Source organism: Nicotiana sylvestris, chromosome 3 (assembly GCF_000393655.2).
Source record: "Nicotiana sylvestris chromosome 3, ASM39365v2, whole genome shotgun sequence".
Classification (NCBI taxonomy): Eukaryota; Viridiplantae; Streptophyta; class Magnoliopsida; order Solanales; family Solanaceae; genus Nicotiana; species Nicotiana sylvestris.
The window spans coordinates 209,895,821-209,907,205 of record NC_091059.1 but is presented as its reverse complement, the minus strand read 5'-3'; the positions used below and the strand labels follow the sequence as shown (position 1 = coordinate 209,907,205).

The 11,385-nt window shown below is 35.2% G+C and overlaps 2 protein-coding genes and 1 non-coding gene across 7 annotated transcripts; 1 reads left to right on the top strand and 2 right to left on the bottom strand.

Moving 5' to 3' along the window:
• The first annotated feature begins 906 nt into the window (after positions 1-906).
• Positions 907-9,000, top strand: LOC104227851 (sucrose nonfermenting 4-like protein). 5 transcript variants are annotated; one of them, XM_009780202.2, is made up of 14 exons: positions 907-1,315; positions 1,439-1,526; positions 2,306-2,488; positions 2,673-2,783; positions 2,884-2,943; positions 4,281-4,370; positions 5,180-5,317; positions 6,902-7,043; positions 7,148-7,324; positions 7,403-7,466; positions 7,580-7,649; positions 8,120-8,216; positions 8,294-8,409; positions 8,621-9,000. In XM_009780202.2, the coding sequence occupies exons 1-13, from the start codon at positions 1,248-1,250 to the stop codon at positions 8,383-8,385; spliced, it is 1,380 nt and encodes a 459-aa protein (XP_009778504.1). In that variant the 5' UTR covers positions 907-1,247; the 3' UTR covers positions 8,386-8,409; positions 8,621-9,000. The 5 variants fall into 5 exon arrangements, with proteins under 5 accessions (XP_009778504.1, XP_009778508.1, XP_009778507.1 ...); XM_009780205.2 differs by having other exon boundaries at positions 908-1,315; positions 2,649-2,783; positions 7,148-7,222; XM_009780203.2 differs by having other exon boundaries at positions 909-1,315; positions 2,345-2,488; positions 2,649-2,783.
• On the bottom strand, positions 8,931-10,759 carry LOC104227850 (pentatricopeptide repeat-containing protein At5g61800). Its single transcript, XM_009780199.2, has one exon. The coding sequence runs from the start codon at positions 10,755-10,757 to the stop codon at positions 8,934-8,936; it is 1,824 nt and encodes a 607-aa protein (XP_009778501.2). The 5' UTR covers positions 10,758-10,759; the 3' UTR covers positions 8,931-8,933.
• TRNAS-AGA (transfer RNA serine (anticodon AGA)) lies at positions 10,670-10,751 on the bottom strand. Its single transcript has one exon. It is a non-coding gene; the product is annotated as a tRNA-Ser (tRNA).
• Positions 10,760-11,385: the final 626 nt, after the last annotated feature.

The window sequence follows — 11,385 nt, the reverse complement described above, 5'->3', positions numbered from 1 at the left end:
TTTTTTAGCAATCGGGTAGTGGAAGTCAATAGGGTCCACTTCATTTCTCCTCCAAGATATCTGACACCTCGAAAAGAGCAATGCCTAGAGTCACGACCAGAACGCACCACTGACCCAAGCGCACCAAGTCACGGTGGGGATCAAGAGGCTTCAACTATAAATATAGCCCAGAAAGGCTTTCGGGGGGGGGGGGGCTTCTCGAGGTTTATCTAGAAAAAATAGAGCTAAGAGCTCCATTCTGGTATTCAAAGAAAAAGCAATTGTAGCTCTTTTTCCTCAGAAACTGAGGAGGAATGCAATATTGAATCTTAATGAGATTGGCGATATCTTGTTCATCTCCTATATATTCATCATTACGAAGTTGTTCGGTCTGGAATCAATTAAGTTTGACTATAATTTACCCCTTCATCTTTGATTGATTTGTTCAAAAAGGTTTTAATATCTTTTGAGTTAAACAGAGTATATATCATATATCATATATCATATAGAAACAAATAGACATCTATGTTTGAAGTTCATAGGAGGAGATGTCAAGACCGCCGTAGTTTCACACCCCACTTTAGGGGTATTTTGATTGGGAAATGAGTTATGACAAGATTAATTATCTCGGAATTAATTATTTTATTTTTCCATTAAAATAAAAATAATATGATAATCCTGGAATAACTAATCTCGAAATTAATATACTATAATTTTATCCTAACCAAACATAAAATAAAATTATATCAAATTTAATTTTAAAATTAATTATTTCTTATTTCAAATACCAACGAGCCTCACCGTACAATCATACACCTCAAAAGATCAAAGAAGGACAAACACATAGGACATATGAAAGAGAAACTAAATACAAATGTCATTCTTGCTATATAAAGCCAAACAACCTAAATGACAAAACGTAAAAAACGTTGAAAAAGAGAAAGAAATAGAAACCAACAGAAAGCATCTGCAACTATTTCAAACATTAAAATACACAAACATCATAGTAGTACTTCCATGTCGTATCCATTGTTACATTTTCATTTTCCACTGTTTGCTTACTCTAGTAGTTTTTCTTTTAATATAATTTCCGCTCTTTGCTGGCTTCTTGTCATTCGGGTATACCGATGCTCTTTGCTCCCCTATTTCCCCTCTTTCCTCTGGAATTTCCACTGATTTTTTCTGTCTAATTTGCTGACTGTGTCTTCCCGTAAAACCATGTATATATACGAAACCACAAAAGGGAAGTTTTGGGTCTGAAGAGGAAAATGGTACTAATAACCTTTACATGGCGATATGGTGGTAGTCAAGTTTTCCTCTATGGTTCCTTCAATGGGTACTTTTAATTTCTCATTTACAACTAGTCTTTTATTTTTAAGCCCCTTGTGTTATGATTCAACAAAGTGCACGTTACATGCTTGTTATATTGCCTAAGTGCCTGTGATTTTGGATGGTGCAGCTGGACTGATCAGTTACTGATGAATTTGGTGGAGGGTTCGGCCACCGTTTTTCAGAGGATCATTGATCTTCCACCAGGTTATCATCAGGTATTCCCTTAATTCTATGTGATGATTGTGTAACGAGCTAATGAATTTGTGCCAAAGTACACCTAAAAATCAAAAGAAAAGGCGGCTCAATGACAATTGCCTTAGGTGCTGTATGCGAAAATAGTTACTATCATCTTTTTCATACAGAATATCTGTTCACAGAGCTAGAAGAAGTTTTGATAAAGTAAAGAAATAGATAATCAGGGTTGGTCAAATGAATTGGATGGATTATAACTGAAAGTTAGCTAACTAAATTGAGATTGAGGGAATACTCCGGGAGATATGCTATTACTCATTGTGATCCATCTTACCGTCTAAGTCCCTTGTACTCCTTTTCTGTTGCTGCACTTTAACTGCCTCTAAGAAGATGCATCAATATGCTTATTAGCGTCTAAGTATCAGCAAATCTTAAGCATGCAAATATATTTCCGAGATTTAGTATTACTGTACAGGCATAGGTTTAATGATTTTTCATGTCTAGTTCCTGAGGATTACGGTATTCTTTGCTTTTGATGCTTTGGCTGATGTGTAAACTGATCCTATTTTGTGTTTAATATGTCTATTCTGGTAAATAATTTGATTTTCAGGAACATCCTTGCTTTCTTAACAAGTTAACCATTAGCAAATGTTACCTCTTCACAAGATATGGAGTATCGTAAAGTTTTACATATTATAGCTGTTACTGATGTATTACACACGTACAGTAACACCTGCTTAAAATAAAAAAAGTGCACATTTTGTATGGAGTTGAATTTACTGGCTCCAAATGAACTATGCAGTACAAATTCTTTATTGATGGAACCTGGCAAGTCGACCAGGAACAGCTTTGTGTTCAGGATGAATATGGTGCAATCAATAACTTGATACTTGTTAAGGAATCAGATTCCACACCTTCTGCCTTACTTAGGGAGGATACTCAGTCGAAGTTGGTCTCGGGTTTTGCTAGAAGCATGCATCTAGAGGTCAGTGCTGACCAGAAAAGAATTTCTTACTTGATATGGTTAATGACCATACCTCAATTTCCTTTTCCGTCCCTCATTCTGACAACTACTCATAATGATTTCCTCCAACCACTTTCCTTAACATTTTAATTCCGTATAATTTCTTTGTCATACCAACCAGGCTTCATCTTCATGTGGACTACAGCTTGAACCAGTCATGCAGTTGTCAGCCAATGAAATAGATGTTTCCCGCCGTCGTCTATTCATGTTGTTGTCATCTTCCCGAGCAGATGAGCTGATTCCAAATTCAGGAAAGGTTTGGAAGTCTTTATCTATGCTTTCCTCTTGTATTGTGCCATTACTTAATAATATCTCTATTTAAATTTACTGACTACCTAACTGGTGATTTTTCATAGGTCTTTGCATTAGATTCTGATGTGGCTGTGAAACAGGCTTTTCATATCATGTATGAACAGGTTCGGTTTTCTATGTACACTATTGACCGTCTTCTTGGTTCCTCTTGGGTGTCAGAGACACCTTTGTCCTCAAGCTCAAGGTTGTAGCTAATAAGTACTTGCTCAGCAAATTCTGGAAGTTGTAATTTGTCTTGGAGATTTGCATATGAGTTAACTCGAGTAAATATCCAAATTATACATTTCAATTATGGACTTGATTATAAATCTACAACCAAAATGTCTGCACTTTATTAAGACTAGTTTATTCTTGATTTCGGTATGGTTTGCCATCTGAGATGAATCTATCATTTTGCTTTGTTATTTGTTATTGAATTGCATGGATCGGCAAATAATAGTTGGATATAGTTACTCACCTCCTAGCCCAATTTCCTTTATGGATTATATACCAGCGGGAGTTGCTGCCTGAAGGACCAAACCTGACTGCTGGGACATACAAAATTGACCTAGAGTTACGTGGAGGGATATTGTCTCAAAGTCATTCATTTTTCCAGAATCTATGTGGACTTGGCAAAGAACATAACATTATGGAAATGAAAGATTCATATACGCAAGATAGACTAGTTGGAGTTAAGACTTTGTCGTGTTTCCACATTTACACTATTGTTTGGTGTTTTCCACGATGTTTTTTGAGATTTGTATGTAATAGAAAATACAGAGAACCTCTTCAGCTAGTGAACACTAGTTTTCCTTAAATGATAAATTATTGAGTATTGGGAATGGGTCCAAACAAAACATAATGGATATTGAGAATTAATATAGACGACCCGACTAGTTTGCGAAAGAAGCATAGTTGTTTCTATTATATGAAACCACTTTGTTTTACCCTTTGGATTCTTGCTTATGTGGCCTATTCCAAAAAGTGACTTGTGGAGACCTTCTTCATGTACAGGGTAGGAAGATCTATAGTATGGCACCTTATCCATTTATGTTTCAGATGTTCTTATAGTTTAGGTTGTGGAATATAGCCGTGTAATATTAATTTGTCAACTTTCTCTGTGATGGGGAAGAGAGTGTCTTTCCTTTAATCTGCAGTGCTTTAGAAAATCTATTTCTTGGGCTGGTTTCATTGAAGAAAACATAGGATGGAAAAAATATTATTCAGTGCAGGTGAATCCTGCCAAAAGTATGGCTCTTGAGCCTGTAATGTTCCCTGGATATAGGTTGGGCATCAATGCAACTGTGTTGGTTGAAAAATTCTAGTGTCCGGTAATAGTTCATGCAATCTTACTATGTCTTTAATGTTTTGTTACACTATATTTCTCCATTCACTTTACATGTTGATTTTTGTTTTATGCTTGGTATATATTTTGAGGTTCACTAGTTGAACATATGTTTAGGGACTTGCTGTGATGCCTCTTTGGGATGAGCGGAATGCGATGATATCGGGAATGCTTACTGCTTCTGATTTCATTTTGATATTGTTGAAGGTACTATTTAGTAGTTGTTAAGCACAACTGGCAACTGATTTTAAATTTTTTATTTTTCCAAATATTTTTGAGGCCGTAGGGTTTTGATATAATGGTAAGAGTGGAGCACGTGGTGTGTGAGTTAGGCACATGTCACCAGTTTGACTGTTGCGGTAGACAAAAGCCTGGTCTTTAAGTGGAGAAGGGCAGAGGGATGGGTCCATTGTCCACCGAGTTTTTAACCTTTTTGAGCTTTGAATTTAAGTGCTGAAAATGAGCCGGAGAATAATATTTTCTTGAGGAAGATTTTCTTGCTTGGTTTCTCATTATCTTAATAATCAAAATCCATGTTTCTAGTAAAAACTCAGAAACTCCATTTTTATATGGCTAATAAGTTGCTTGTCCATGGACTCCATGCCCGTCCACCTCATGTCAAAGCATTTGGTCTTTCTAATGCAGCAAATAGTGAAGAGTGAATCCTATGTCGTTTGAGCGATTTTTCATTTATATTTGAAATAAGTGACTTTTCTATGTTCAATTGAGGATCATAAACCTGCAGATGAATGTTCCTTGCATTGTATTTTATGGGGAGAATTGATATAGTAAGGTTTAATCACAAGAAGATAGTGCCTTTCTTCTGAATTCCATCTACTATGTATAATTTTTATGCAGTTGAATTCTCCTATTGGATGCCTTTGAGGCTGTCTTTTGATCATTAATGATAAATTTTATTACTACTATTAGATTTGTATATAACTAGTGCATTGTCGTCATGTATCATCTATGCTTCATTCCTATATATCATGCCTAAGGTAAACTACTTTTTGCAGCTCCATGGAAGTCATTCAGTGCTGACCAACGATGAGCTTGAAAGGCACACTGTTTCAGCTTGGAAATACAGAAAATTCCAACTGCATGCAGAAGTGTCAGGGCCTATGATACCTCCAAACAGAAGGGTGTTACTGCAAGTATGTAATTTTATGTGTAGTGGAGTATTCACAAACTATTCTTGGCTCTTCTAATTGTTACTAGTAGTCGTACCCGCGCGATGCGCGGTCAATATTAAAAAAATATTAATTAAATTAAATTATGATCAGGCTTGTTTGATCCTATTAGATCGTATTGCTTTAATAAAATTCAATTGTCATCTTGTTTGTCAATACGATATACCCAATAATGAAATCTCTATTAAATCAAACGTACTTATATAGTCAGTGAATAACTTTTTTGTTCTATTTTTCTTTATTATATTAAACAATATTTAGTATTCGCTTTCTTTTTGTAATATATGAGAAGATATATAATTTATTACTATTGAATTTTTTTTTAAATTATTATGTTGTTCTTAATAATATTATCTAAATTTTAGTGAATAAAATCTATGTTAAACTAACGGGACTTATACAGGCAGCGCATCGAATAACGTTTTTGTTATGTATTTTTCTTTATTATATCTTTCAATATTTAATACTATTACTTTGTTAATAGAAAGTTTCATTAGCATATTACGTTATTTAATATTTTTCTCTGAAGTTTTTTTTATTACTTTATTTTTGTTTTTTTATTTTTAAATAATTTTAAAACTTCAACTTAAAACTACTCCCCAATTTGAATTGGTAATTTATTATTTTTTTAATTTTGTTTTTATATTAAAATTATATTAAAATTCCAACTTGAACTACTCCCCAATTTGAATGGGTAGTTTTTTTTCTCTTTTTTCGTTTTTTATAGCTTTTTTATTTTAAAATAATTTAAAAACTCCAACTTGAAACTACTCCCACCCAATTTGAACGGGTAGTTACTTTTTTATATATTTATATTTTCATTTTCTAATTATAGTTAATTATAAGATATCTATTTTTATTTTAAAATTATTTTAAAACTCCAACTTGAAACTACTCCCCGATTTGAATGGGTAGTTTTTCTTCTCTTTTTTTTTGTTTTTTTATAGATTTTTTTTTGCTTTTTTATTTTAAAATAATTTAAAAACTCCAACTTGAAACTACTCCCACCCAATTTGAATGGGTAGTTTTTTTTTATATTTATATTTTCGTTTTTTATATAGTTAATTGTAAGATATCTATATTTATTAATTCAAATAAAGTAATCAATTAATATATATATATATATGAATATATTCATATATATGGTAGTTTTATATTTTTTTATTATTTTCGTTTTTTATATATATTTAAATTCAAAAAGAATAACCAATAATTAATTATTAACTAAATAATAAATTTAGTAACTAATTATGTCATGTGGCTTTTTTTAAGCTGCCACTTGGATTAACGAAAGGGCTTTTTCCTCTCCTTTTAGTAATATATAGAAGATATGGAATAAAATGGTTTTTGCTTCTGTTTGACATGTCTCTCCCTGGAGGTACGTTTTTTTTTTTTTTTGGCCTTGGGGGTGGGGTGGGGGGGGGGGAGCGGTTACGTATTTGCAGGTTATCCAACCATGATAAATTTTTCTTTCTTTTCTCTCAGAGTAGCTTTTATCCAGAATCTTATTCTTTCTATTCATTCCTCCTACTTTCTCTTCAATCACAGGCTGGACCTGATGACTCACTGAAAGATGTGGCCCTATTATTATTACACAATAAGATCTCTGCAGTTCCACTTTTACATTCACCAGAAGACGAGTCGTGTGTGCAGTTGTTGCATACTGCATGCCTTGCAGGAATATCAAAGCGTGTGTTTTCTCTATAATTTGCTTTCCAATTCTGCAGTTTTTTCCTCATAATGTTTTTCGCAAGGGCTTATGTTTGGTTTTATCTCTTCCTTGGAAAATCCTAGACATATGCAGGCATTTTAGGCACTCTCTTGAGTATCTGCCTCTTCTGCAGCAACCAGTGGGTAATCTTCCATTAGGTACATGGGCAAGAGAAGTTGGTGGAAGGGCAAGCAGCCGTGTATTGTTAACATTATACAGCAGAGATCCCCTTAGTTCTGCTCTTAAATTACTAATAGAAGGTTCACAATATTATATGAGTAGAACAAAATTGTTTAACTAAGACGTGTACTAAGCACGTCTTTCTCTTGCTCTGACAGGTCAGATAAGTTCAATACCTATCCTTGATGATGATGGAGCCCTTATAAATGTGTACTCTCGGAGGTAATTCATGCGCTTCTGATGGTAATTGCTTGAGATTTTTCATTTTCAGCATCATTGAAGTTGGTTTGTTATTTTAAGTATTACAAACTTGTGATTTTGCTGTCTTTACATAGTGACATTACCTCTTTGGCGAGAGGCAATGTGTATGCTCGCTTTCGGCTTGACCAGATGACAATGGCCCAAGTAAGTGCATTTCAATCCACTGTCTCTTGTCCCCTCAAGATTATCATGCTTGCTAATATAAGCGAGGTGCTGGCATGCAAAAGAATTCTATGGGCTACAAAAGTTGGTGAATTTATTTAAAAACATTTTTCTTGTCTCCAAACTTTCTTTGGTATGCAGAATAACTCTATGAAGACTTAAATGGACAGTCATACTTGTATGGTGATATAAAGCTGCTTAAACTTTAGTTACCATTTGGTTTTTACTTGCTTCTTGGAACTCTTTCATCTTGATTAATTCAAGATATTATGGGTAAAAGTACTGCAGAATCTTTTTGGTAAATAGTGTTGGCGTGGTGATGATCCTTTTAGGGCATGCGGACATTCTATTACTGTGTGTGTAAATCCGCGTAGATTGAAGTTGTAATCCTGCTGTTACCTAAGGTTTCTTCTACTTTTTCTGCATATAATGCATATTCAATTTCACTGCAGGTCCTGGAGGTCATAGATGAAGTATCTCGTGATCGTTGTAGGACATGCACACGTTTCGATTCACTCTATAAGATAATGGAGCTCATTTCAGATCCAAGTTTGTACCTCTTCTTTTTTCTTCTTCTTGTGAGCCTCATAATCTTCTAATATGAATGCCTTCTCTTTTTGATTCAGTTGTCCGGCGCATTGTGGTTATTGATCCCAATTCCCGGCAGGTAGAAGGCATAATCACTTTGAGAGACGTGTTTAATCTTCTTTTAAGCTGAAATATTTCTTGAACAATTTCACAGGTATTTAGATTTTACTTCCTGAAATAGCCACAATCAATTTGCATATTATATTTTGCAATCGCTTTATGAGCGTTTGTGTACAGTATTGACTAACTAAAAGAACATAAAAGTTACTTTTAAGAGAAGTAGTGAACTGGATCCAATCATCTTCTTTGCCATTTCTAAAGGTTTATGCCAATGGCAATTACAGTTCACTGTTTTGTTTTGGCAGGAGGGAATAAACTAAGTATGATGACTTTGTAATGGCTGCGCATTTGCTCAAACAGAAAAGTCCCCAGTATGTCGTTTGGCTAAGTGGAAAAGATGAATACAACTATCACCAATAAAGCATAATCCAGCGATGTATTGCCTGAAGTAGCTCGTGGAAGAGAAATGCTATTTAAGAATTGTCTATAAACAAACGAAGTTTGTGTAGTCGAGGAAAAAAAAGAAAATACACAGAACCTGGACTGAGATGTTACTCAAGAACTTTTTTACACGTCAAATGACAGTAGTATAGATGTACCAGTGAAAAGAATGTATTGTTAGTTCATCAAAACCCTATCGGCAATAGAATGCTTCAAATTGAGTTGTAGACAATTTAAGACGGAATATATCTCGTTACTTTGAGGGTGCAAGTCATCCCATGAAATAAATTCATGTGTCATCCCATTCAACTGAATCAAACTACAACCAGCACTCTTCTTGATCTTTGCACAATCTCTTCTTTTCCTTATACTGACCAAATCATCCCAACGACCAGCATCTGCAAACACATTTGCCAAGATTGAATACACCCCACCATCTTCTGGTTTCACCTCCATCACATTTTCAGCAGCTTTAACAGCAAGCTCAACGTGCCCATGTATCCTACACCCACCAAGCAAACCACCCCACACAAACACATCACCAGCCATTGGCATTGCCTTTATCATCTCCATAGCTTCTTTAATCAACCCTGCACGTGCCAGCAAATCCGCCATACACCCATAATGTTTTAGTTCTCGACAAACACCATAAACCTCTTCCATTTCTCCAAAGAGCCTTCTAGCTTCCTGAACAAGACCTGCATGATTACATCCCACCAACAATGCCAAAAAAGTTACCCCATCAGGCCTGACATCACCTTCCACCATTCTTGAGAAGTAATCAAACAATAACTGGCCATGACCATGCATGGCTAATCCAACTAGCATAGCATTCCAAGTAAACACTTTCTTTTCCAAGCTTGTCTCAAATATCTCCCTAGCAATCTCAATGCACCCACATTTGGCATATAGATCTACCAATCCAGTAGACAAGTATGAATCTATGTGAATACCCTTCTTCCTAATATAATCATGTATGGTCTTCCCCTTCTCTAGATCCCCAAGTTGGGCACAAGCTGAGAGAGCAGAAACCAATGCAACATTATCAAATTTTACGTTTAATGAAACCATTTGATAGAATAGTTCAATGGCATCTTTACATTTGTTCATTTTTGCATATCCCGCCAAAAGGGTACCCCAAGAAACCGCATCTCTTTCAGTCATTTCGTCGAACATTTCTCTCGCTTTGCCCATCTCACCTGCTTTGACATACCCATCAATGATTAAATTATAAGTAACAACATCTCTACAACAACTTTCATCAAACACCTTATGGGCGTCACTAGTATTACCATTGACGGTATATACATGAACAAGATTATTACACACGAAAGCGTCAGCTAAAAACCCAAACTTCAAGGCTTGAGAATGAAGGGTGTTGCCGAGGGACAGAGAATTTACTAAACCACAAGCTTTGAGAACAAAGGGGAAAGTGTAGGAGTCTGGTGGGACTGATTTTCGACGCATTTTGAGGAAATATAAAAAAGAGGTATTTGGGGAAATGAGAAGTGTGTGGGCTCGAATGATAGTGTTGTAACAGAAAGATGACGGGTTGTGAATAAGGCTGAAAATGGAGGTGACGTAATGAGTGGCATAGCGATGGGTGTTGGGTTGTAAAGGAAGAGAAGAGAGAAGGGAAGTGAAAGAATGAAGGATCTGAGTGAGGATAAGAGTAGAGTGAAAAGAAGAGAGGTGGCCATTGGTAATGGCTCGAGCATGGACTTGTTGAATTTGTGAAATGGTTTTGCATTGTTGCTTTAGTGTAAATATCAAGAACGATGATTGTTTGTACCTTACTTGAACCTTACCATAGGAGTTGTTGTTGTTCATTGTGGAAACCAAAACCATAACTAGCAAAGTGGCAGTTCTTTGTATATGCAGGCACAAAGTGGGAAGGAAATTTTTTTTAAAAAAACGTGCGGCAGGATTCGAACCTGCGCGGGCAAAGCCCACATGATTTCTAGTCATGCCCGATAACCACTCCGGCACGTCCACCGACATGTTTTTTATTCTACAGTTTTTAATCTAGTATTTAACATAGCTCATAGCAAGGAAGAGAGAAAACGAACACATAATAGTTGGATTATAGAGCAAATAGAATTTGCTCGAGATCTACTGATAACGTACTGTTTTGGCTACTAATAACGAAAGTCTCAATAGAATTTGCCCGATAACGCATGAGCTTATCACTTGCTGATGTAGCAGTTAGTCATATGATGATTCAATAGTTTATCCCCTTATCAATATTAGCATACTTCGGACGTACAAATTCAATATTGCAGAAAAAGAGAGAATTCTCTCAATTCCATTGTAAATTCAATATTACTTTTCTCCTATAAATAGAGGGGTTTTATTCCATTATAAATCATCCCAATTCAATAAGAATTCTCTCTCTCTTTTTCTGCAATATTGTTCTTGTTCTTAGCTTCTTGAAGGTTGATGTTGATAGAGATTTTGTGAACAAATCAGCCATATTATCACTTGAATAAATATGTTGCACCTTGAAATCATCATTCTTGTATATATATAATGCATTTATATAATGTCGCGGAATAGCCTTTTCAGTGTCTCCATAGATGGAAAAATTCTCACTATCACATTATCATGCTTATAGTTATAGCAAGATACA

What these genes read in the sequence shown, in the direction of transcription:
- LOC104227850 (XM_009780199.2), bottom strand. Translation starts at nt 10,757, where the DNA reads ATGTCGGTGGACGTGCCGGAGTGGTTATCGGGCATGACTAGAAATCAT.
- LOC104227851 (XM_009780200.2), top strand. Translation starts at nt 1,248, where the DNA reads ATGGTACTAATAACCTTTACATGGCGATATGGTGGTAGTCAAGTTTTC. An exon ending in TGATTCCAAATTCAGGAAAG is followed by an intron (nt 2,784 to 2,883) that starts GTTTGGAAGTCT and finishes GATTTTTCATAG; the next exon opens with GTCTTTGCATTAGATTCTGA. An exon ending in GGAGCTCATTTCAGATCCAA is followed by an intron (nt 8,217 to 8,293) that starts GTTTGTACCTCT and finishes TTTTTGATTCAG; the next exon opens with TTGTCCGGCGCATTGTGGTT.